This window comes from Aphelocoma coerulescens, chromosome 1A, assembly GCF_041296385.1.
Source record: "Aphelocoma coerulescens isolate FSJ_1873_10779 chromosome 1A, UR_Acoe_1.0, whole genome shotgun sequence".
In the NCBI taxonomy this organism is placed as follows: Eukaryota; Metazoa; Chordata; class Aves; order Passeriformes; family Corvidae; genus Aphelocoma; species Aphelocoma coerulescens.
In genome coordinates this window covers 30,438,184-30,464,612 of record NC_091014.1, presented here as the reverse complement: position 1 = coordinate 30,464,612, position 26,429 = coordinate 30,438,184, and the positions used below count along the sequence as shown (strand labels likewise).

General features: G+C 36.8%; 1 protein-coding gene across 3 annotated transcripts in view; it reads right to left on the bottom strand.

Annotated features, from left to right (window-relative positions):
- The window catches only part of PPHLN1 (periphilin 1), a 66,461-nt gene extending 40,050 nt beyond the window's left edge, over positions 1 to 26,411 (bottom strand). The window contains exons 1-6 of one of the 3 annotated variants that reach the window (XM_068997686.1): positions 26,060 to 26,411; positions 22,181 to 22,228; positions 21,003 to 21,094; positions 17,619 to 17,789; positions 17,107 to 17,162; positions 879 to 1,087 (exon numbers count right to left, since the gene is read on the bottom strand). In XM_068997686.1, the coding sequence (XP_068853787.1) occupies positions 879 to 1,087; positions 17,107 to 17,162; positions 17,619 to 17,789; positions 21,003 to 21,094; position 22,181 (529 nt within the window). In that variant the 5' untranslated portion in view covers positions 22,182 to 22,228; positions 26,060 to 26,411. Of the gene's footprint in view, positions 1 to 836; positions 1,088 to 17,106; positions 17,163 to 17,609; positions 17,790 to 21,002; positions 21,095 to 22,180; positions 22,229 to 26,059 lie in introns of all 3 variants that reach the window. The other 2 variants (XM_068997678.1, XM_068997670.1) reach the window with 2 other exon arrangements.
- Positions 26,412 to 26,429: the final 18 nt, after the last annotated feature.

The window sequence follows — 26,429 nt, the reverse complement described above, 5'->3', positions numbered from 1 at the left end:
GAAACACAATGTGCCTCTCAGTGAGTAAAAAAAAAATCTAATTACTTTTTAAAAAGCTGCCAAAATGAACAGTAGGTTTGCATAGTTCACTAGAAAGCATTTGCAGAAAGGGAAATTAAATCGGATTAATTTACATAAGCTGTACAAACAGAGTGGCTAAGATTGTAGTACATTAAAAAAAGCAATTTCTTTTTTTTTCCCCCCAAAATAATTTAAATATGAAAAACTCAAATATTTTCAAAACAGATGATTCATTAGACTTCTGGGAAACATTAGGAGCTAAGCTTTTAATAGTCAGAATGGACTAAACTCAGATACGCTTCACATTTCTTTGAGGAGAGCAAGATCTGAGCGGTTTTGACATTGAAATGTAATTGCTAAAAACAATCAGTTTTAGAAGCCTAGTAAAATTTGTAGAAAATGCAACAAGTAACAATATGTTCTTTCATTCCTCCATTTTTTTAATCCCTCTTTACTCCTAGTTGCAGGAAGAAATGTCTTCATCTGCTGTACATGAAGCAAAGCTTCTTGTCAGGGAATCCAAGGAAGCACATAAAGAAGTAACAGGAGTTGATGCTAAAAAGAACATAAAATACTAGAAAAAGCTGTGCAGCTGAAACTCCTACCGTCAGTCTAGACCTGATACAAAAATAACACCTACAATCTCCCACATGAAATACCTAAGGGAACAGAGAGTACAATGAAACAACCAGAGCAGACAACACATAGACGGTACAAAATGTCAGCTTTTCCCATTGTAAAAAAGAGCATGTATGGAAAAAAGGCTTATACAGTTTCACCTCACCAACCAGTTTGCATCATTAATGCAGCATTACCTTGCTGAGAAGAAATATTTCTTTTATGTAAAGATGACATACTTCTGCTATGCTGGTGGAAAGGATAGGCTTTGCTTCTTTCAGGAGAGTAGCTCCTGCTGCTGACACTAGAGCCAGATCTGCTGTGCGGAGAATCCCTTCGGCTCCCCGGCGATTCCCTGAAGAACGGAGAGTCCCTCTTATGAGGGGATCGATCTCTCACATAATGAGAAGAATAGAAGCTTCTTCTTCGGAAGCCATCTCTGACATCCCTTGGAAGACAACAGAAAAATAAAAGTAACTCAGTTATCCTTCCAAAGTTTATGGAACAGCATATATACAATGGCAACATTTCGTGCCTGGTAAATACAAATAGGTTAGCTGTCACCTGCAGAACTTATCCAAAATATTCCGTGATGTTAAGAGTACTAGGCAATGAATGAAAAACAAATTAAAAAAGTAAAAAGAAAGACAAAGACAAAAAGGTAATTTTTTCAGATTTCATTGAGCTACTTCATTGCTAGAAACTAATTCCTTTCTATCTCTTGATAATACAGCTAAAATGTAAGAAAAAGACATTGAAGAAATGACAACTCTAGCAATTTTTTCCAGATTCAGTACACTTACTCTGGAAATTAAGCCTTAACTTACAATAGCTAAAAATGCATATGAAAATACTGCTTACACTATTTGGCATTTTTCAGCTATGTTTTTCTCTTATTTTCAAGGGACTATATTCCTCATTTGATTTCACACACCTTGCTACACAAAATATCACTGATGGATTTCAGCTTATATCCAGCAAAGACAACAAGAAATACGCAGAATATCTATTCTCACGCCTATGAATCCACCCAAGGTCAAATCTTGAATGAAAATATGAAGAGTTATATCTCCTAAATATGTTTCTCACAACACACAGCATTAATTTTGAACTTTAATGTAAAATGTCACAGACCCAACTGATTTAAAACCATAATCTAGTAAACATCCAAACTTTCTACTAAATTTAAATGCTGTTACTCCAGACCATGGCTCAAATGTGTTGGTTATTTGTAAATTGTATTAATGTACAGCATGTGTAAGGGTAAAAAAACAAACCTAGTATCATTTCAAACTTGTCCTAAAGAATCTCAGAGCTAAAGAACACATGAGCCAGCTGAGTCTAGACTTGTCACCTTTGCCTTGGTCACATTGGCAAGAGTAGCAAGTACTTCTCAGCTTCTCCACAAAAATCTCCAAGATTTAATAGCACTTCTAGTAAATCAGAATGTATCTTCTCTCCTATTTCTCATCAGAGTCCAGTGTTTTAAACAGGGGAATGCCTCACAAAAACCTGGTGGTCTCATCTAGCACAATGTAGCTATAGTTAATTTTATGTTGGTGGAGCGGAAGAAAAGATGTACAATTCCTACAGCATGGTACAGGCCCATATTTGTGACAGATACCAAAGGATTTCAGTGTGCCAAAGGTTTCTTGGGCTATGGAAGCTACAAAGGCAGCACCACAAAACAAGAACCCTGTGACACTGATGTGTTTTACACAGTGCAGATTTACTTTTTGCATGGAAAGCACATCTTCATTACACGTATGAACATTTTATGTAGCAACAGACATGAAGTCTAAGTCCAGGCTTGAAGAATACTAGATTAGTTCAGAATTGAACTGCTTCTTCTAGCTAAGTGGGGGGTTATATATACATATTGATCAAATATTTAGCAAGAATTAGTTAGGTAGAGCCCACTTTTCCTTCTATTTACTTCTTAATCTCTCTCTTTAAATAATGTTATTTATTTTTAAAGCACAAGCCTTCTGGCAGACCAATACACCATTTTTATGTGCAGAACACACTTTTATGACCACATTATTAAACCCTCGTATACAGAGAACTTTATTATGGAAATGCTTACAGAGCCCCAGCTATTGCACACATATAATAAATGCTCTAATATCCATGTAAGAATTAGAAAAAAACGTAATTGAAACACACTTTTAAACAGGAAAACATTTGAAAGCCTTATTCTACAATAATATTAAGCACCCTAAAATAGAGTCTCACTTTCAATTTTTGCATTTTCATTTCATCACTCCATGCTAATTCTTAATTGGACCATATCTCATACAGAACATTCAAGCCATTAACTATATTAAATCTGTTTCGGACAGCATAGCAACAGCACGGCATTTCTGATGTTTTCCATTAATGTAACACACTGAACAGAACAAAGTAAGTATTGTTTTACGGTTATTTTTTTCCTTAAATACTTAAGTTAACATACACCTGCAATTTGGTAATGAAGGCCTCAATTCAGCAAAGCAGTTAAGCACATGCTTCAGATTCCAACACATACTCAAAAGGTTTATTGAGCAGGGACAATATCTAATAGAGATGCAAAATTTTGTGCTCAGCTGTAACTTTAAAATAGAGCTACTACCCTTAACAACAAATACAGAATTAATCGCTTTTATATAGCATCCCTCAAATCTTTATACTGTGTATCCATAATTCACACTTAATCCTGAAAGCACAATTTTATTCTCTCAGCAGTGTTGCAACAGGAAGCAGTATCATTGTTAACCTTGATGAAACTCGACCATTAAGTTCTCACTAAAGCAGACAGTCTTGGATGAGCTTCTGAACTGTTACAAACGTTACAAAAAGAGCCATACTGTGATATACTATTCACCAAGGGCAGCTAGGGGAAGAGCACAAGCCTGACAGCTATTTCAGTTCACCATCAGTTTCAGTTTCCTCAAGGATAAAACACAACTACAGAATAGACAAAAGTATGACACTCTGCACAGCAGAAAACCGAGGGAATACAACACTGGGGAGATTTTCAGTTGCCTATGGATCAGAAACAACACAGTGGTATAGCTTAAGCTCTGTGAAACAAAGATTAACACAAACCACTGTGTCAGTTTTACATCTTAAGAGTACTTAAAGGTAAAATTAAATCACTTCCTAGAAGAGAAATGGCTGGGAATAGAGAGGTACTTGGGTACATGAAGCACATCACATGCAATAAAGGAAAAAGCTTTACTCTAAGAGTAAAGTACTGTTAGATCACTCTCATTGAATTTGTGCTACTGGGAAACAGCCTACAATACTTCGTGCTCACTATTCTCTAGGACTTCTATGTCCCAATACATTCATCTTTTCAGCTAGAACATTAACCTACATTATAGTTCAGCCATAGTGGACATCACTTTTGACGCTGAGCTGAAGACTGGCAACAAAACAGCATACTGCTGTGGAACAGAAACTGGAGGGTCTTCCAGTAATTCACAGGTGAGTGCTGTCTATAGCCTAGATAAAAAAGTCATCAGAGATGTTTTTGTGATCCCTTCCATCTGAGAAAGATTGCTGCTATTGCCAAAGGGATTAAACACTCCATTTACAGGCTTGCACTTAATTGCTAACCTTGACTAGACATAACTATCACAGTTTTATAAATAAATTGAAGAAACTATAAATAGCTTCTACAACACCAGATTTCAGTGCAAAGAGATAAAACAGACAATATCTGAACTGAATCCTTAACTGAATATACTTTTTCTGTCTCATAATGCAGAGGCAAGGGGGAGGAAGCTAAAATAAAAAAACCTTTTGCCTGCTTTTTCAGGACATTGCAAGAGCTACCAACATGAATCATAGTATGTAGAAAATATTTAATAAAATATACAACACCCCCAGCCTCTAAAAAGAGGCAAGAACACCTCCACTTTTAACATCTTCAAAGTATATGTAGGCGGTGCAAGATTCCAGCCACCTCTCTCCCAGACCTCATTCCGTTTGTTTCCAAAGTACACAGTACACAGTTGTGCAACAAACCAACAACTTATTCAGGTTCTGCTTTGGAGATTATAGTAAATCTCTTGTTATTGTCCAAAGACTGTTATGCAGATTTATCATAAGCTAAAATAATACGGTGAATGACACCATCGTAGATAGAAGAAATTGCACCTGGTTCCAATGGCTTTAATTTGAACATTTGAAATGATGACAAGATTTCTTACTGACAACTGGTTTTCAACATTTTATGACTAAGCAAGTAACTGGAGCACTTGTGATATCTGCATTTTGCTCTAAAGGAAATTAACATAATTAGGACCAGCCAGTGTAATCTTATTAACAGCTTTTTGCATGAAGGCAAAAGGAAACAGGCATTGTGAAACACTGTTTCAAGCAGAAAAGGGTACCCAGAAATACCAAATGTACAAAGAAAATTTGAAAATAAACAAATGTTTCATGATTTTTATGCTGCATGCAGTACTACTGAAGTTATCACAAGCAAACATGCTGATGCCACTTGTCCGCTTCACTCAGTATGAAAGCTACACAACTCCTCTCTCCCTTCCACCACCTCAAGATGTCATGACAGGTCAGAGGATAAAAAACAAGACAATCTGAATATTGTAGCAACATTAAAGAGAAATAAATGCCTCTATGTCCTTTAATTGAATAGTAAAGCTGTGCACTTCAACTGCACTGGAAATCCCACTGCATTGCTCTTTCTCCTTAGTAAAGAGTACCCTCCTCCTTTTTACTGTCGTTGATAACATACTATCAGACTTGCTCCAAGATAAGCCCACACAATAAAAGTATATTTAAACTAAAACTCTCTATTATCTGACAGGGAGAAAATATGGTCAATCATACAGAAAAGGACAGAGAAACAAGCAACAAAGAGTCCAGAAAAACACAGATTTAAGTACCAAATAATTAAGAGCCAACAGCTTCAGAAAACTCTTTGCAGAACAAAGACAAAATATGTTATTCAGACAAATTAAGATCAAATTAGACAAAATAACTGCATTCAAATGCATGTGAGATTGGTTTTTCTTATTTTTAAAAACAAGGGCTTATGAATACCACCAATTTCCCTAAAACAGAAAATAAAACATAGGTCTTAAGTTCCACAGGGAGTATTTGCTTAAAGTGTTGGACCAAGTTATAATTTCTATAAACAGCTACAACATTTACAACTGCACTTTGAGCAGCCTATCACCCCAGAAGAGTAAAGCAGTTCAGACAACTAGCTCAGGGAATAAACCTCTCCCATTTTATGACTCTATGCAGTAGCAACTAAATCAAGTCCTAAACAGACTTAATTCAAAATGGAAACAACTGAAATCTTCTACCTCAAAATAAGCTTAAAAATTGGAAAAAAGCCTGGAAGCACAATATGGTACTTTACACACTTTTTTTTTTTTCCTAATGCCCTAACAGACCAGAGAAACTGGTCATCTTTTTAGCTTCTAGACAAAGTTCTAATGGACAGAGATTTCTAAGTAGGTGCTTGCACTTTTACTGCCATCCTGCCTCAGGCACAGAGACCAGCACACAGGAAAGAGTTTTAAAACATTTCCCTGAGGTACCAAAGCACATTGGTACCCCACAAAAGCGTCTTTTCTTTGGGGGCTTTGAATTTACTTTGTTTTTTACTTCACACTTAGTACATGCCAAACAATTTAATGTAAACCCCAGAAAGAAATCTTTTTGAACTTTGTTTTAGGGACATAAGGGAATTTTATGTTCGGCAAGCTATTACTCTTTCCCAAAAAGCTATCTCTAAAATCCTTCCATAGAAGAACCCAGAAACCATGAAATATCTGCTGGAGGAGCACTTCAGACTTTTCATCATTGTGCTGCAGAACGCCATTAGTTCATTGACACTTAAAAGAATGCAACAAGTAGTGCTCTGTACTAGGATATGCTGATTTGATCAACTCTTGTGGTTGACTTTCTAACACTATCAATAAAAAGCTGCAAAAGGAAAGAACAAGTTGTGGAACAGGTTTGCAAGCAGTAATACTTTATGTCAGTAATACTTACAGACAATACCCTTACTATATTTACTTTTTTTCTATTTCCAAATCTCTTAATGAGATCTATAAATCAGAAAAACACTCCATTTTTCTCTATATTAGAGAAATGCTTCACAGATCTCTATGTTTGTATTCTTAAATTAAAGTGAGATTTGAAGCAATTAGGTCAAATAAGTTTCACTTGCTTATATGCCTCTAAGCATTGTAATAGTTGTATGGACTTCTGTATGGCAAATTTCAATGAAAGTTAGCACACTACTACCTCTGCTTCTGGATTTCTCAATATAAAAGACATTCTACATATATGAAGCAAAAAATCCATTGTACATAATGGGATTTTTCTTTATGTGATCTCATTCCTTCCTGTCAGGTATACAGTTTGTTCAAAATCAGAAAGTTAAGAGAGACATTTCCTCTTATAAATTATTCGGCCATGTAGCTTTATCTTTTTTATTTTCCAGTTTGCTTTTTCCCTTCACTTTGATTACAGTTTACAGTCTCTACAATAAACATTAATATCTGTTGCCTCTTTTTGCAGGCCATTTCCTATATATTATAAATATCACTTGTTTGAACATATTTAACACAGAAGCAAGGTATGATGCTTGGGAAAATTCCTTATTAAAAATTCTTTTGCAACTCTTGTATGCCTTCAGTTCTTTCAGCGATTTAATAACAGTTAACTTTGGAGCTCCATGACAGCTCATACTGATGAAAACTGGTGACGCTGCAATCCTGAACTTCGCAACCTTCCTTGGATTCATACTCCTATTCCATGCCTAACCTGGCATTGATATTTTCTCTCAGGCAACCAAACTGGCAGACAATTATTTAATTCATTGTGGCGGGTTAGCACACAAAACCAACTACATGAAATGTACAAATACCTGAAACAGAACCAGGAGAGGGGAAGGACCACAATGGCACGTGCTCAGGTAGTTAAAACTGCTGTGGAAATATATTGTTACTGTAGGAAAATCAGTCTCTTTACCACACTCGTGACTTTGAATTAATTACGATAAATAAAACAGGTTCCTTGAGAGAATTCTAGAGCAGTTGAAGTTAGAATCAGTAAGACTCAAAGTAGTAATATTCCTTTTTTTCCCTAAAAATAACAGACATACGTATCTAGCAACACTGACTGGCTGTGAGCAATAAATGTAAATTCAAAGATAAATTTTAAAACAGAATGCTTTTTAACGGAGACAAGTTTTATTTTAGAAAGTATTACTATATTGACAGCAGCTGAAAAGAGGTTTTAAAGAGGGCAATTCATTGCTTTGTACTTCAATCTCCTCTGTTAACATAATCTTTCACCTTACTTAGATAATCCTTCTACAAAATGCTTCAAAAAATGCATCTAACAAGATAAAAATGGTAGAATGCATACTGAGCCTACTAAAAAAACCTAAATTAGTTTGCCCATCTACTCTACTCTGATGAGATCCCACCTGGTACACTGCACCCAGCTCTGAAGTCCTGGAAAGAAAGACATGGATGGACAGTTCGACCAGGTACAAAGGAGGGCAACAAAAATTATCAAGTGGGATGGAGCACATCTATGAGGAAAGGCTGCCAGAGTTGGTGGTATTCAGGCTGGAGAAGAAAAGGCTCTGCCAAAAAATGTTTATGATGAGGATGTTGAAATACTGGAACAGGTTGCCCAGAGAGGTGATAAATAACCCATCCCTGGAAAAACATTCAGGGTCAGGCTGGATGGGGCTCTCAGCAACCCAATCTACTTGAAGATGTCCCTGCTTATGGCAGGGAGTTGGCTAGATGACCTTTTAAGGTACCTTCCAACTCAAAACCTTTTAATTATTCCATAAGTCAACACATTAAAACATTTTTTCCATTTTACTTCCAAATTTCATAATCATGTTCTCAAGCATCCTTTTCAAAAATAATTAGGCATACTAGGCTAGATAAGATACAACTTAATTTAACACATCCAACTGTTAGAAGTCAAGACTTCAGAAGAGAAAGACATTCCCACAGCTGGCTGACCCAACCCTGTTGTGTGTAATGACATCAATACTCAGTTTCACTTAGACAAAAGCATTTCTTGTCAGCTCATAAACAAGTTCTACAGAGTTTCATATACAAAGGAAAGAACCTTTAAGGTTATGCAAATATATATCACAAACTAATGTCAAGACTAACATTGAGAATAATTTGCTACCATGCAAAAATAGCATTATCTTTTAAAAATAATACCAATAGCATGAGATCACGGAATTGCTTTATTGATGAACTTTTCCTCAGATGTAGATCGTAACACCCTAAACACAAAAGTAGATGGAAATGGCACACCAAGAATTTTCTCTTTGAAGCAAAATGCTTAACAAAAGGATGCCTAAACTATCAGTAACACTAAACTTTTTCCTCTCCTCTCCTGTATCCTAATATTCCCACCCTCTCTCAATGGGAATTGAATTTAAAATGTTTTGTATATTAAAAATATAACAAACAAGTCCTTGAAACCTAACAGCTGAAGAAGAATTTACCTTCCTATGGGAAATTATGTCAAAGTCCCCAACATGAGAAAGCCATGACTACATTCATCAGTCCAATTCACTGGCTTTCATTAAGATGATTTAGTTAGATGCCGTCTTAACAGAAGTTGTCAGGACTCAAAGGGAGACTCCCTTCTCTTTCCCTCCCCCACTGTCTCTCAGTAGCTAGCTGTTTTTCAACAAAGTTGTCAGGAAACTTTTCCAGAATAACCAAGTGCTACCCATGGGAGTTTGCCTCATTATTTCCCAATCCAGCATTAACCTGCAGGTTTGATACCATCTACAGTGTTAGCTATAAGACTGGACCAGGTGAGCTTGCTTTAAGACTTGCTTTAAAGACTTCCTTTAAGAGATGTGTTAGCCAAGATCTTCCAGTGTAAAGGTACATAATCTTATCTTTAGGCATGTTACCCTATCATACATTGTAAACAGAGGAGCTCCTTACAGTTTATTAGCATTATGTAAACAGCATTTATTAGAAGAAAAACAAAATTTTCCCAAGATGTGTCTTAGGTTTAAACAACAAATCAGTGTTATTAAAAAATTTAAGAGAGTTTGCACCGACTACTGAATTTTCCCTTATAGGTATATCATAACACCTCAAGTAAACAGTTCTCACGCAATGGCCCCTGTTAAAAAATACAATGATGACGTCAATTCTATATGACAATTTAAAACCTTACAAAAACTACAGTGGGAAACAGCTGTACACACAAAAAGCCACAAATCCTTAAAATGTAACACAGCTCTGGATCAAAAGCAACTCAAATAAACAAGACAGCTGTTGACAACTGATGTGATGAGAACTTCTGGGGTTTGTATTTTTTACCAAATTTGGTGTGTTTACTGTAATTTTGTCAAATAAATACTTACAAGTCAATTTACTACCTAGCATTCTTTATTCAACAACGATTTTTAAGAATATAAAAATGTTCTTTGCGAAGTTCATAAATATCTGTCTTTATCCTTTCTCAATGCCTCAGAGCCACAGCAGAGAAACTGTATTTAAATACAACTGAAACACTTATAAGGACCAAAGTATAAGAAATACCATACACAGAGAATCAGACTGAAAATACCTACTGTAATTATGCTTTTCAAAAACAAGCTCACCCAATTTTCTCTTAGGGCTTTTAGAGAAGTTAAAGCCAAGATTTAGAACCATTCCACATTTCATATAACAGGCCAGCTCTATTGTATGAGGCTGTTTATTTACAAGTTCAGCAGAAAAAAAGAATCAGGTAGTGGGAAGTTCTGCTAATTTGATAGTTTAAACTCTTTTCTCTCATCCTGAGATGGAAACTGCATAACCAATTAGAATTCTACAAGATCTTCTGAAAGGAACAAAACTATCAGTAAGCAATTTCAGAAAGCAAACTTGTATTTTAGAATTGGATGGATAAATTTTGCAAAGAAAATAAAACAGCCTTCAATAAACTTAACAGTCAATTGTCATGCAAAGAAAAATATTTAAAATATTAATCTATCAGCAACTACAACTAGCTGCCAGTGAAAGCAACATTCACCTTCCAATTTAGCCACACAATTAGCTAAAACATGTAAAACAAACCCTAGCTGAAAATAAGAGGAATTTCTACCTCCTCCCCATATTTTTACATTATAGGATGGGGGCAAAAAAATACTGCAGTTGAAACCTTGTCTACTAATCTCTCCTTTTCTCCCCATTCTCAAGTGCAAACATTTCAGAAGTGGAATGACAGCAGTCTCACTTTGAATGAAGTTTCTAGCATAATTCTACATTTATGCACACAGAGCCATATGCAGCAGAAACTCAGTTTGACACAAAATTCCTAGTAAGAAAACAGGCAGTGTTCACATAGATAGTCTCTGGGTTCTAAGTTAAATAGAAAAAAAGATTCATCACAGCAATAAAACCAGACTTGTCCGAACTGAAACTTTTATACTTTCAATTGACCTGCAACAGTGGACAGTTCTCACTCAGCCTTCAGTACAGGGCATTTTTAAAATGCTATGTGGTATCTGCATGAGAAGATTGGAGTTCTTAAAATCCATTCAAAATAAAAACTTATAGACCTGCAGAACCCAAAGTGCTGGCATACAATCAGACATATTTAACTCTGAGTAATGACAGTCAAATTATGAAATACAAATCTCAGTTTGCAAACAAATTGGTTGTCCCAAACACAAAAGAGCTAGAGGCAGTGGAGCAGAAAACAGTTCTTAAAGAAAATGTAGAAATTACTGAATCAGTAAGACTGCTGCATAAGACATGAACTGAATGTGAAGTCATTAAATATTTAGTGTAAACCAGAAACAACTTTTAAGTTGTAGATTACCTATTATCTTGTTCCAAAAGGTTCTAATTTTCCCCCTCCACCCTCCAAAATATCATAAGCCAAGATAAACTAATTTAGCTAGCAGCTTAACACAATGGGTTTTCTGAGCAACAGATTTCAACAGACAAGTCCTTGCCTGGAGTTGTAGACAGGCATAACGAATCTACCACAATGCTCTATTATATGGAAACTGCAATTTTGTATATGAATAAACAAGCTACTCTACTCAGCCATGTGAATACCTGAGAGGTTCAATGTTCAGGCAGAGATTTTATTTATTTATTAAAAGAAAAAGGCATGTGCTAATGAGTATGATTACAACGCTGCTTATCAATCTCTGTCAAAAGCAAGACCATTTTCTTTGGGTGACTGCCATATTTTTTTCCCACCACACATGTTTTTTAATAAAGAATGAGGTTCTTGTATGGTGTCCCTTAAGAGCTGTCAAATATTGCAACAAAACAGCAGACTTACGTACATTTATAGCACCGTCTCATAAATCCCTTTGGCTAAGTTTATCTTCTATAAGCAAGACATAGATCAGTTTACATTACAGGAAGGTTTAAATCCAAAGCCTAAAGGCCTCCCACAATATAATAGACTGCTTTAAAACAGCATAATATTTAAACAGGTTCACTATTTCATTAATCAAAGAATACATACAGGGAGGAGAAAAAAAAACCCCAAGAAACAATCTACCCCCTGCAATAGAAAAGGTGACAATGTAAAGGTAACTGCCTTGGCCTATGACACATCTGAACTCCCAATATGAAATGCTGCTTTATTGAGAGAAGAGTCAGTGACCCTTGACTTCCATCTGGAGACTCTCTCATCAAACATTTCCATTTAAAATAACCATTCTTACCAAAGAAGAATTTTCTTCTCAATGTACAATCTTCAGACCACACCTCTACAACATCCTGCCATCACTCTGTGCACTTACAAGGGGTTAATCACTAAATGGAAGGGTAGTTCAAGCAGAGATCAAAAAGCCACAATTGCTGGGCTTCCATCCCCCACTTTGCAACCAGTTTTCTCTATGGCCTTCAGTAAACATTCTCACTGTGAAGGTGTATGCATCTACAAAAACCAAGGTATATTATGTTTTATCACCCTAAAGTGGTAATTGCAAGTTTAATATTCAGAAAACCACATAAAATTTTTCAGAGGAAAGACAATAAGCCATTGATTTTAAATACTTCCAAAACAAAACACAGAACTGCCTGATGAACCTCAGTTGTTCACAGATCACAAATTGTTTACCATTAAGTATCCATATTCTACCAGACAGTTTTCTCTCATTTCTAGCACCAAAATTACTTCAGTATTTCCATTTATTACAAAATATTTCCTAAGCACTCCAGGAAATAAGTTGATCTGTTTTTTATGTACAAATGTATTAGTATTAAAGACTGGACTACTAAGACTATTTCCTAATTTCACGTAGAACATGGGAGAAAAACCTAACCAACAAACAATAAACAAAACAACACACGTAGTAGCAATAAGTTTCTTTCTTAACAAAGGAAAAATCATTCATATATACAGCTGAAAAAGAGATATTAAAAATGTCCTATGTAAGCCATTTCTCAGGAGTCTACTTCTTATTTATTCTACAAATATGGCAATCCTTATTTTACAAAAATCTGGGCCTCAGATAATTCTAAGGATCAAATTTAATGCATGTGTAGCTGGGATTTACAAGTGCGTCATTTTGTAATTTCTCTTTGAAGATGAGTCTTACCCATCTTAAGTTGCCAAGTTTCGTATATTTCCCATCTTGTGAACTCAGTTTGGTTGGTGAAAAAAAAGAATGAAGTAATGCTCTGTGCACTCAAAAGGATTAAAATTCGGCATGACTAAAGTGAACAGCAGCTAACAAACTTCCAAAGCATTTCACGCTGAAAAGTTCATCTGACCTTATAAAAATGAACTTGGATGCAAAATCCATCGCTATGAGGCCCACAGAGAAGTACTGCAAAACTAGAATCCTTCTACATATAATAGCATAGTTCCCTGCAACTTTTTAAAAAATCTGATATGCATGAATGCTTTGCATAAATGAGCTTAATATATTGCTGAAGACAAGTACTAACACAGCTCCAGAAGCAATCAACATCAGTACAAGATAAATGTACAAAGTCACATCTTAATTGATCTCTACTCCTTTCAATTGCTAAGTCTCACAATCCTCATAGCATCAGCAACCAAGACATTAAAATTGCCTTAACGTGTGCAGAAAATTTTCTCCAAACTATGATGTACAATTCTTCACATATGCCAACTACACTTGAACCAAGAGGCACTTCAAATCAAGCTAAAACAAAATTCACATCAGTTCCTAGAGCTCAGAACTCCTTAGGTAACAAAAGGAGAGAAAGAGCTGGGAACTCATTTTGAAATCTATGCCCTGCACATCCTCTGAATTACTTTTTTACATATAAAACATGTATCATTGCTATAAAGAAGTCATGGTCAGGATGACAGCTGTTCCCTAAACATGGTACAAAGCGGGGCTAACAACTGTCAAAAAGCATGTGGTCCAGAAAATAGCAGAAGGAATAGTAATGCTCCACTCAGTGCTAGACATGATAATGTCTACCATAAATGACAGCCACTTGGAAACTGGAACATAACCCTCTAAGGAGGAAGGCAAGAAAAAAAAGACAGTAAGCTAAGTGGTAGAACCTCAGGAATCCTCTTGTCACACATGGAGAAGCTGCTAGTCAGTAGACACATCACAGATGAAGCCACAGCTCTACAAATGCTAAGTAAGCAAGCATGTCCTATTGTTAAGAAAAAGGCAAGAAGCTTAAAAAAACCCCAACAAAATACTACCAAAGAAACCACAGGAAAAAAAATATAAAAAATCCCTAACTGCTGGTTTCTTCAACAGCAAAGTTTAAGAGAATTACAGAATCATAGAACACAAGGAGTTGGAAGGGACCCAACAAGGATCGCTGAAGTCCAGCTCCTGGCCCTGCACAGGACCATCCCCAAGAGTCACACCATGTGCCTGAGAGCATTGTCCAAACACTTATTGAACTCTGTCAGGCTTGCTGCTGTGCCAGTGCCCAACCACCCTCTGGGGGAAGAACCTTTTCCTAATATCCAACCTAAACCTCCCCTGACACAGCTTCAGGCCATTCCCTCAGGGCCTGTCACTGTCACCACAGAGAAGTGATCAGTGCCTGCTCCTCCTCTTCCCCTCACAATGAAGTTGTAACTGCAATGAGATCTCCCTTCAGTCTCCTCCAGGCTCAACAGACCAAGTGACCTCAGCTGCTCCTCATAATGCTTCTCCTCAAGCCTCTACACCATCTATGTTGCTCTCCTTTGGACACTTTCTAATAGATTAATATTTTTCTCATATTGTGGTGCCCAAAACTGCACACAGGACTCATTTAAGGACATTTGATATTGCAGATAAGCAGCATTTTACTTTGGGAGAATCTCAAGTAATGTCAACCATACAAGTCTCCTGACTGTCTAACTTCTAACTACGCTTTAGCCATGTTCTGTGCAATTTTTAAAAAAAATCCTTCTCGTTAAAATAATCTTAAACGTCCTCCTATTTCTTCAAACAAAAAAATTATATATACTCCAAAGAACTTACCTAAAATAATTCTAAGCATATCCAAAGCGAAGGCATTTTTACATAAAGTAACTTTTTAATATCATGTTTTGTGAAGCAAATGCCTTTGAAATAGAAAGTAATTAGCATTTTCACCACAGGAGACAACATATACCACAAAATGTACTCTGATTTCCTCCTTGAGATCCACTACATTGCCCAATAGTGAGCAATATGCAAGAAATCATAATTAAGTTTATCACAAATAAGGAACACTACAAACGTTTAGCAGTATGATCACAATACTTTGCTTTCAAGATTATTTACTGTATTTATATAATAAATCAGTAGGGTTTCATTCAATTGCAAATATATTTGAACCATAGATCTTTATGAAGTTCTTCCATAGCATTATTGCAGTTGTGTAACAGTTAGATAGTCTGAAGTATATAATAAAGACTCAGATGGGACTATCTTATACCATACAACACACTTATAAAGCCTTCAACAAAATGAGTTGACATTTTAACCTTACATTTCAAAAGGAAGAAATCAGGATGCATTTAAGACCATATTTTTGACCACTGGGTGCCACTCTTGTTCTGTGTACAATAAACTGCCTGACACTAACTCACTCTTCTCAGCCTTTTTGGTTTTTTCCTCAGCTTTAAACAACTCTGATTCTTCTAAATTGAGAAGAAAAGATGAAACAATTTTTACCCAAGTTTTTATCAAACACTCCTTTTTAAAACCCTTTATTATTGCTTCTAGCCCCAAGAATGCAATTCTGAAAGAAGTCTATTGCACACAGACCCTTACGATATATGAAGGATTTCTTTTATGGTGATGTTATAGAATAACCCATCTATGTCAGGTCTAAATCATGCCATGCAATGGAATAGATATCTACTGCAACTCTGTGGCCCAGTATGGATATTGCTACTAACAGAGCTTCATACTGAGTTTGCAACACCACAAGACCAAGGCTTTGAGCAAGCTTGTCAGGCTTCTGAGCTTTTCCTGACCTGCTTGCAGTCTTTTTTTTTAACTTGCTGCTGGTTTAACAGCTATTTTTCTAACTGACCAGGTGTCTATAGCTAACTTGGTTTACTTTTGTTGATCTTGGTATGGTACAGCCATAGTTTGAAACACATAGCACTAATAAGGAGTTATTCTATGATATAATGACTAACACCACAACGCAGTATCTACAAATACAGGCCTGGTATAATAGGTATCTCGGGAAGTGGAAACACAGGATGGGGCATATATAAGCACAGCCATCAGATGACAATCTTAGATCAGACTGCTAATAGTTCAGCTATACTAACAATCAATTCTTGTCTAAATACTTAAGGTGACTTTCATCCTTGTCCATAAATTTTGAGTGTAACACTATCCTGTGCACTTTATTTGCTAACTCAAATAATCCCATATAAAATATCATTGCAGGCATATGTATATTACAGCCCTATGATTTACTAGTAGTCCTTAGATTTCATAAATGGGAACCTGAGGTACAGACTAAGAAGGGTTCACAGAAATTAACATAACATATGATGGAAATACATACTCATCAGTTCAGCTAAGAAAACAGGGAGCTCAGAACAAGGCTGTGGTGAACTTCACAATCCCATTATCTATTCCACCAACCTTTAAAATGGCACAGGCTTTGTTATATTGTGGCCCCAACGTACTGCAGCCACAGAATCAAGTAATAGACCAAAGAATTCTCTGAAATCATGTAAGAATTGTGACTGATCAGAGATGCATTAAATTACTTACACTTCCAGGTTACCATCCTAAAGATGTTATCATTATGCCTCCTATCCTTTACTAAACAAATACTAAAACAGAGACTTTCATGTCATATAATTGCTTTAATTTCAAACAATACAACTAAAAAACATTTTTCCACTATTGTCTTTGACTTCAACAGATGTCCTCTCCCTGTTATTTCACTGGCCTGCTCTACCAACTGTTTTGATAACAAAGTAAAATGCCCTAAATATTTACAGCCTATGCATGGCACTAGTAGCGTCAAAAAATACCTGTATTCAGGTCTTGTAGGATGATCATCCCTTGCCCATCTGTATCCTGATTCATCCTGCAAAACATACATGCAAAACAACTGTGTGACGTGTATCTCAACATCAGCTGTCAGGTGTATTTGGTTGCCAAGCGGTACTCAATTACTGCAAAACCAAAGCCTTTAATGAGCTAAAAAGAAATTAACCCCCCCAGCAAGTATCTTCTCAATTTATTCACTGTATCCCATTACTTTTATTTTCTTCCTCTGTCAATACTGAAGAGAGCAAATTTGCAGTGCCATACAAAACACAAAAACTACAAAAGTTTCCAAATCATATATATGCTCTGACTTGAAGAAGAATTTCCTCTTTGAAATATAAATTACGATCAACACCTTGAAATTACAGAATTTCAAAGAGCAAGGCTGCAGGGGGCAACAATGATGACCTTTCCAGTATTTTAATTACCTGGTATTCAAGCATTAATGGGAAAATAAATATCATAAACATGTGAGAAGAATCACCTTACGTACACCTCGGTGAGGAGGGCCACTTCTTCGGTCATGGGCAAAGCTGCGACCCTCGTCATAGTCTCTGTACTCAGCGTGACCATAATCGTCATAGCGACCGTAATTCCCGTCCCCCGGCCTCTCCAGCAGTGGTGGTTTCTTGGGCACAATGTTTACTATTCTATGGTAATCACTCTAAACCACAAAACAAACAAAATCATATTGCTTTTAACAGCTGAATATCCGTAATGAATAAACAAAAGTAAAACCAAGTTATTGCTAAATATGGGACTTAAAAGAAGAAATTGCACAGGGAAACAGCAAACATTAAAAATCATGCCAGTCTGACAGTGGAAAAACTTATTAAATCTAATTGGACAGCACTCATATTCAATCCTCAGGCATTACAAGTTTAATTACAGAGGAAAAACTTTCAACATTGTTTAATTTCTTTTGAAAGTTTATAGCAGTAGCATCAGCTACTTTCTGAGCATCAGTTAGCTATGTGTATTTCTCAGACTTTTACATTATCTTTAGAATGCAACAAAGAAAGTTACACTCGCAATGCCTATAAAACAAAGAGCCCATTTGAAAATACTAACTATTTTCCTTATGTCCTTAACATCCTCCACACTGCAGAGACTGTAGTTAAGACAGACCTTGCTTCATAATCTGAATAGATAAGCACACACTGACTACAAGGCAGTAGCTGATCTGAGGATTGACGTGACAGCATTTTAACACACTTGGTTTTTCTGTCAGTGCAAATTTCAGGCAGCTTTTTGCTAGAACACAAAATTAATTTATTTCCTCCAAATAACATATCATACACCATTTGCCAATTAAAGAAATTCTTTGTTTATTAAGTACAAATTGCACAGCAGCAAAAGACACAAATTCAATTTTCTAGAATTAAGTTTTATGTAAGTCAACTGCAAATAAAAAGCAAATGAAAGCATGAATTGAAGATTTTGTATTTTAAATCTTCTTCCTTTAGCAAAACATTTTTTAATGGGTCTCACATAAAAGTTACAAATGCAGAGACTTGAGCTAGCATGTGCAATTTGGGGGGGAGGGGGGGAAGACAAGCTATTTTTTTAACAGTAAGAAGTCACAATCTAATGCACAGATAGTTTTTGCAGAAAAATACATTACTTTCACAAACTGCTAAATATTGCCATGCAAGGAAAAAAAAAAAAGTTAGTTCTGATTTCAGAGACCACCCAACAAACTGATTAGAGGGCAATCCAAAGCCAGCCTCCAGCCATACTGGTGCAAAGTGGAGACTACATAGACAGTCACATCGCTCGATCTACTCTTACCTCACTGAACATCCTCCACATGCAATTTTTTTTTTTTTTTTAGTTTGGTATCCTACAAAGATGTGCTGTGAGGCTTAAATAAAACTGTTCCATGCTTTAACCTCATCCAGAAGACCCCAGCACACAACTATCCTGACACAGAGAACAGTTACATGAAAGCTTAATGTGTATCCAGTTTTGTTCTTTATCAATATCTGAAAGCATATGTTTCTACTATAGTCTATACTTGGCATACAATTAGCACCCAGTTTAGATGAGGACACATCTCTTGCTCTCTTCAGACAAAAAATATATCATTCTGTATCATTGGCACATCTCATTTCCAACATACTAACCTATCGGCAAACACTAAGCACATTAATAGACTGAACAAATGAATTCCATTTCACTTGTCTAGTCAAAATTAAGTCAGACTTCTACATGTGGACACAAATACAATGGCACAGGCTTACAAGGACAGAAAGTAGCTTCCAACTATCTTGAATCTGCAGAGCTGTATGAGAAGGAACTCCATATCCATCTGTCAGTATGGCAGAGAGATATCCTATCTGGGTTTTCCCAGCTACTGGGGGTGTTGTTTTGGTACAGATGGATAGTATTAATTGTCATGAGTGTATTCTGCTACTCCCTTCAACCCCAGTTCCAAACACATGTAATACAAAGCTAGCATTGAACTATGTAGTTAACTCTTGCATCAAAAGGAGTGCATCTTTTAGGCTATAAAGTAAATTTTCATAATGCCTATTCACACATTGTTCCCTGGGCAGCCTGAAAGAATTTAGAAATGTCACTGATGCGATGGTTAAATTAAATTGGCAATGTGTCAGTCAATCAAACTACTTAAAAAAAAAAACTGTGAAAATACATTCTGCCTTTCCTCTTGTCCTATCTTGATTAAGTATTTTGGAGAAGGAGGTAGATAAACGCCCTGTGAAAATCAATCTGATTTACTACTTGCTGAAAATGCAGAAATGTTGCTGCCTGTAAAAAGAGTTAAAAACATCACAGAGCAGCCAAGCACTAACAAACTCCTCAATAGAGAAGCCTCTGTAATGAGTTACCAAGTTACACTGGTAACTTACCAACATTGGTAAGCTTCCAAAGAGACAAGCTGAAAATGCAACAGAGGGAACCCAGAAGATATGCTAAATCAGCTATGCTATTATTTCAACATTTACAATAAGTAAAAGGAAAGTGAGATAAGAGGCACCGGTACCTGAAATTTTATTTTGCCAAAAGCACATGGCACAGGATGTAAATAGAAATATCAAAAAGTATTCTTAAAATTCTATTTATGTAATACCTCCAAAGAAAAAGCTACAACCTGTTTTATTTCTTTGCTAGAGACTTCAGACAAGGGAGAAAAAATAATTATCCAACTCTGTGGGACAGAGATTTCCTAAAAGCATTCTAAAGTTACTCTACAGCACAGCAAGCACAGCTTCTGCATTTGCTTTTACAACTGTAACATACATACATAACATACCACAGAACACTCCATACCTACAGAGTAGATTTCTGTTGACACTCCTCTTGTAAAGTGTTTCCTTTACAGGGCTCCAAAGCACAGCTTTAGCAAAGATGTACTTTCAACACTTATACATATCTCCTCCTATACTTTAACCATCATAACAAAAAACTGTGTTGGTGACAAGAACAATTATGAAAGACGTTCCTTTAGCACCTCAAATTACATAAAATAAATAGTAACATGAAAAGATTGTGAAAAAATATAACATAGTATGGCCTTTTGTTCTCCAGAAATCATTAAAAATCCTGCATTTAATAACAAAAAGAATTACACCAAAAAATCAGTTCATCAAAATACAAATATTCTAAAACTGTTTCAACAGATTTGAAAATTAGAAAAAAAGAAACCAAGACTTAATTCTGCAGGCATCCTGTTATTTCTGTGCAGATTTATGTGCTAGATTGTTGGCTTCAAAGAATGGGGAAAAAAAAAGAATTTGGGGTATACTAGGAACTTACACAGGTACATAAATCCAGCCCTTATGGTACAAGTCATTGTATAAAGGTATAGTATAATGTTATTATGCTACAGATACAGTGCTTACTACACACTTACATCACCATGAATCCTTGGTGGGAGACGTTCTCTTGGAACTCTTTCATAGTCATATCGCCCTTCAGACCACATTTCATCTCTTCGATATGCCACTAAAGACAATAAAAATGCAATTAGTGAAAACCAGACTCATTATGAATAGACAAAAGGATCGTGAGCAGAAAAATAAAGGTTCACAGACTTCTCCCAATATAATGTATTATGCACAAGCCCTGTACTTTTTATTGTTAGCCCTTTAAAATAAGTCTTTCTAGTTATGGAAAGTAATTAATGTACTTGGAGCAAAAACAACTCACAGTACGGGCAAGAACAACTGAACAACCAGAAATTAGTTCAGTATAATCAGTAAAATTACAGGACTTAGAGATGCTATAAACAGCTCTATTGAAATAATGCATAATGCAAATACTAGATGTACCTATAAACACATACACACATACCCTACAGCAATTTTGATACTGCTCTGCTAAAAACACTGGAACTTTAAAAAAAGTAATTCAGCACCTATTTATTAGGCTAAATAATTTCTACTTTTTAATAAAATATAATAACTTTGAATTATTTCATCAACTCAACCACCTGGAAAGAGATCAAAATGCCACACATCATTTCTTAATACAAAGCCCCATATGTTGATTACAAGAATAGAACACACTCTTCACATGCAGATACTTCCTGTTTTAAACTGGGAGCCAGCAGAACAAAAAAATACCTCTTTCCAGAGGAAGGTGACTTTCAAAATCAAAATTAGTCATTAAAGACAAATGGAAACAAACCATCACCCTGAGAGATTCTAGTCACGCTATGCCAGACAACAAACTTGAGTTCAAACCTTTCTGTTGATTATAAAGGTGACAAATTATCTACTATACAACATTGAAAGCAGATATGCAATTGCTAGAATTATATTTTTCAAACCTTCCTTTCACAATAGTAGCTCTACCTGTTAAAAACAGTCAATAAGGAAAAGTAACAGCAAGCCATATTCAGAAGGAGAAATACATAACCTACTTGCACAAAGTAAAAACACTTTACTGGAAATAGACTTACAAGGATACATAAAAATATTGATTAATACAGATGCTAAGAATCAACATGACAAAAACATTTATTAACTGTAAACAGAGGTAGCACTAAGTCCAATACACACTTTTGCAAAAAATAACTTCCCTACTTACTTTTCTCTCAGTTTTAGCAACTCTGCTTCTGAAGATCCATTCACTTACCTACAAAAAACCAGAAACTGAGGTTAGCAAAAAATGCATATATATTCATCGTAAGTGTATTTTTTTCTGACAAGTAAACCAGACAGGTAAAATTCAAATGTTTTAACTGCCTGTACCCTGTGAATTGTCTTTGTAAAAAAAATAAGATTCAGTTGCATGTGATGAGAGGTTAATGAAAAGCTTGATTTATCAAAGGCTTTTCTTTTGGTAAAAGACAGTAAATCCTGAAAAAAAAGCTCTTTCCTCAACTACAAGATGCATCTATGTTCAAAGATTTTGACCCTAGCATTGGTTCAAACAAATCAGAGTATCTTATTGAAATATGGTCCCATTTTATAACAGACTTGACCTTAAGTTTGCTCTATAACCAAGACACAGAACTAGTCTGATGTAGCTACAGGTTATAAATCAAAAGCTGACTAAACCAACCAGCTTATCCTGGTTAAGGACAAAAGCAAAAGGATCCACTGTCCCTGCCCTCTCCAGCAAGCTCCATGTAAGACTTACTAATTCTGAAATCACTGCTCATATTGCTGCCATTGGATGGTCAGGTGCATCACCAGAAACACCTTCGTGGCACTTTCACAGCAACTGCCTCAACTTTTCTTTATTCTGTACTACACTGACTTTTGCTAAAGCCTAAAAAATGCACACCAGGGCTATATGTGCATGAACAGCTCTTAGGCCAACGCCATGCCCTCCTTCCCACATTACCAGGAGGATGCTCTATCTGCTCAGGACTGTCCCCACAGTCCTCTTTTCTTTGTGCCCAGAACAGTACTAGAACATTTCTGTGTTTTTATGTACTGGGAAGGACAGAATTGGCTACATAAAGACAAAATCTTTACACTGAAAAGGCATCACTGCGCTCTGCCTTAAAACACTTCACTGCTGGTCCCTCATGCCCAGCGCTTGCCCCAGGGGGAACCATTCCTTCTGTCCATACTTGCCCACAGCCAGGAAGCACCTGAACCACCCACAGAACCCACTCCCTCCCCTGCTCATCCACAGCCCACCCACCTCTCACATGCACAGAGATTTAAGTACTTGATGGCAACCCTCAGTTGTTTAGACCAATAGCAAATATGAGAAGCTGAACTCAGATAAGGTTTTCACGTGGGCTGCTTTTCTTTTTTTTCCATTTTGACAAATACAGTAGGGACTCTGTCCTTTTGCCTGCAGGAGTTATTGAAACTGTTAACTGAACACAATGTTCAAAAAGCAACACATCTCAGAGAACTGCTACTGAAGCCGAGTGCAAACTTACACCTCATGCTGCTTTGTCAGTCAAACCACCTCCAACATCCCAACACACATGACTGCCAGCAGGCTCTAACACTTACATACACACCCCATTATATTTTCAGGCAGCAAGGCTGATATAAACACTTCCTTTTTTTATCACTGTTGGACCTCACTGAAATGAGCAAGAATTAACACCAGTATTTTGACAAAAGAAACACAAGCTGGAAAAAAGGTAGAGATACACTATCACAAAAGTCAACAGACTGACAAAAAATATATACCAGACAACAAGCAACTATGCAGGTGGAAGAAAAATCTCATTTACATTTAGAGGAATGAAATTAAGACCTTTAATCAGGCAGAATCAACCATCACAAGTACAAGAATGGCTTTACTCCAATTAGCACTATGTTGTGCTCTATGCTAATATAGGTTTTGTCATCAAGCAAACTACACAGGTCTCTTCAGATTTTTTGCATCACTGGGCTTTCTTTATCTAACAAACAATCATTAACTTTTCATTCTCTTTTGCTTTCTAAATAATATGTGTTAAAAATTCCTGATGCATTTGCAAAAGCACTCCAGTATTTTGAAACATTTTGTACACAATTCTTGTCTGCTTATGCTTACTTGAAACATCAATTTTCATCAAGGCTAGAAGCATCTACTGCTCCAGGATTCATAATTTCCTAGCACGTGCTATCATCTTTCTGCAGAATCTACATTTTTGTTTTCAAAACATATGGCTCCCTAATCCAGATGGCTACATCTTGCCGTATGTGAACAAAGCACAAAAATAATGCTGTGCAGCAAATGCAGAGACAGGCAGCTGAAGTGCCTCCCATGCCACTGGGATATATCTGGTTTTATAATATTACATTGACAAACAGCAGAGACTGACAAATGTGAGCCAATTCTGTCTCTTCTCTACTTTGGAAAGCTCTCCAAAAAAGCTCAAACGCTTTTGTACAGGTAAGCTCTAGGAGAGATGTAACTTATTAGCAATATCACTTTAAGATCTGCAATGATTCCTGCTGTGAGGACGTAAAGACAGACAGGAAACATTGTTTTATCTTCCAACAATTAGACTCTGTATTTGATAATGCTTCAAAGACATCCCAGTACCTCTTACCTAGACAGGAGGCAAGACAGATAAAACTGGGAACACACTGACTAGACACAGTCCTACTGGTAAAACGAAAAAGCAGAAGTGTAAGAGCAGAGGGAAAAATCCAACACATCAGGAAATAAAATAATGTGAGAGAGGCACTAAGAAAAAACAGAGATTTAAAGACAATCTGTCTCTGCCTAATAGCAAATATTAGGCTATAAGATTTGCAAAAGCAATTAGAAGTATGACTGCAACAGGTCTAGGGATATTCACCTAGAAACCAAATAACCAGAGGGAAGAGGCTCTCTTCCAATCTTTCTCAACCCATTCACAATAATTTTGACTTAAAATAAGGGGGAAAAAAACCAACCAAAAAAAAATTATTTAAAAAAATCACTGACCAAGAAGTCAAATTAACTCCTACCTCAAAAGAAAAAATAACTCAAGCATGTGTAAATTGAATAAAATTATTAACAGCAGCAGCATTCCAGTGAGGATTTACAATCCCACCAGTTCCACTTCCTTACTACATCATTCTAATACACCACTAGGACAAGAGAAATGGAAGCAATGCTTTGGGGGTTATATTAATAGAATGACTGATGTATTAGCACTTATCTTTGCCTGACCACCTGCAGTTACCCACCTGGCCATCATCAGTACCAATGCCGTGAAAAGCATATTCTACCAGGCTGTGATGTGGCTGCTACACCAGCAATGTCACTGCAAGCAACTGCATGGATCACCATTGCTCCCATGGCTTTCCATCCTGCAGCACAAACACTTCAACAACAAAATAGGGCACCTCTCCATACTGCTGCCTTAACAGGTCAAAACCACAATGCTCTCAAAAATTACTCTTCTAAGTACCAACCAATGCATAGCACTTCACCCACAGCAAATCATTGTATCACACTGTCCTCACAGGTTGTGTGGGTTTCCACATCTTTTTGTGTATCTCTAACTTTGTTCCCTTGAAGTCACAGATACCCCAGAAAAGAAACTTATAGGCTATCCTTGAAAACACTAATGGATGGGAAAGAGCCTACTTGAGGAGTATGAGTGAGAATAAAGAACCATGAACAGTAGACTTGAGATGATTAAATACTAATAAGGACTTAAAATATTACAGCATGCCTTATTGTTAAACTAATCACACAGATTTATCCTGAAAGATTTATTCTAGTACTTATTAGGAAATGAGCTGAGTGACACACTCATGTCTTATTTATTCCTCTAGAAACAATAAGGATACTGATCCTGCACCAACATACCCACCACACACGTCAATGAAAGTGTTTACAGTGGGATTTATATAGCCTCCAAACATTCATTACGAATTATTGTTTTAAATGACTCTCAGATGTATGTACAAGTACGACGATCCTTCCCTTCAAAACAAATATAGAAATTAAACTGCGAATCAATCTTCTGTCACACATGGGTTTTAAAGAGGATTAAATGATAAGGCTTACAAGCCATCCCGGGTGCTGCCCCAACAGCCGCCTGGAGGCCGTCCTTCCCACCTCTCCTGTCCCGCCACCTCGATTCACCCCAACCTGCGGGCAGTCCGGCTCCACAGAGCTCCCCCCGGCGCACGGAGGGACGCGCCCTCCCCAGGCCAATCCTCGAGGGTGCCGCTTCCCAGGACAGACGCTCCGCGACCCCCGAGCACGTGCTCGCAGAGGGGGCAGGAAGGCGGGCCCCGGGCACCCCGCAAGGAGCCGAGCGCGCCCCGCCGCAGCCGCGGGACAGGGGATCGGCCCCACGCCGTGCCACGCCACGCCGGCTCCGCGGAGGAAAGCGGCCAGCCCCCGGCTCGGCCCCGCGCCCGGCCCCGCCGCT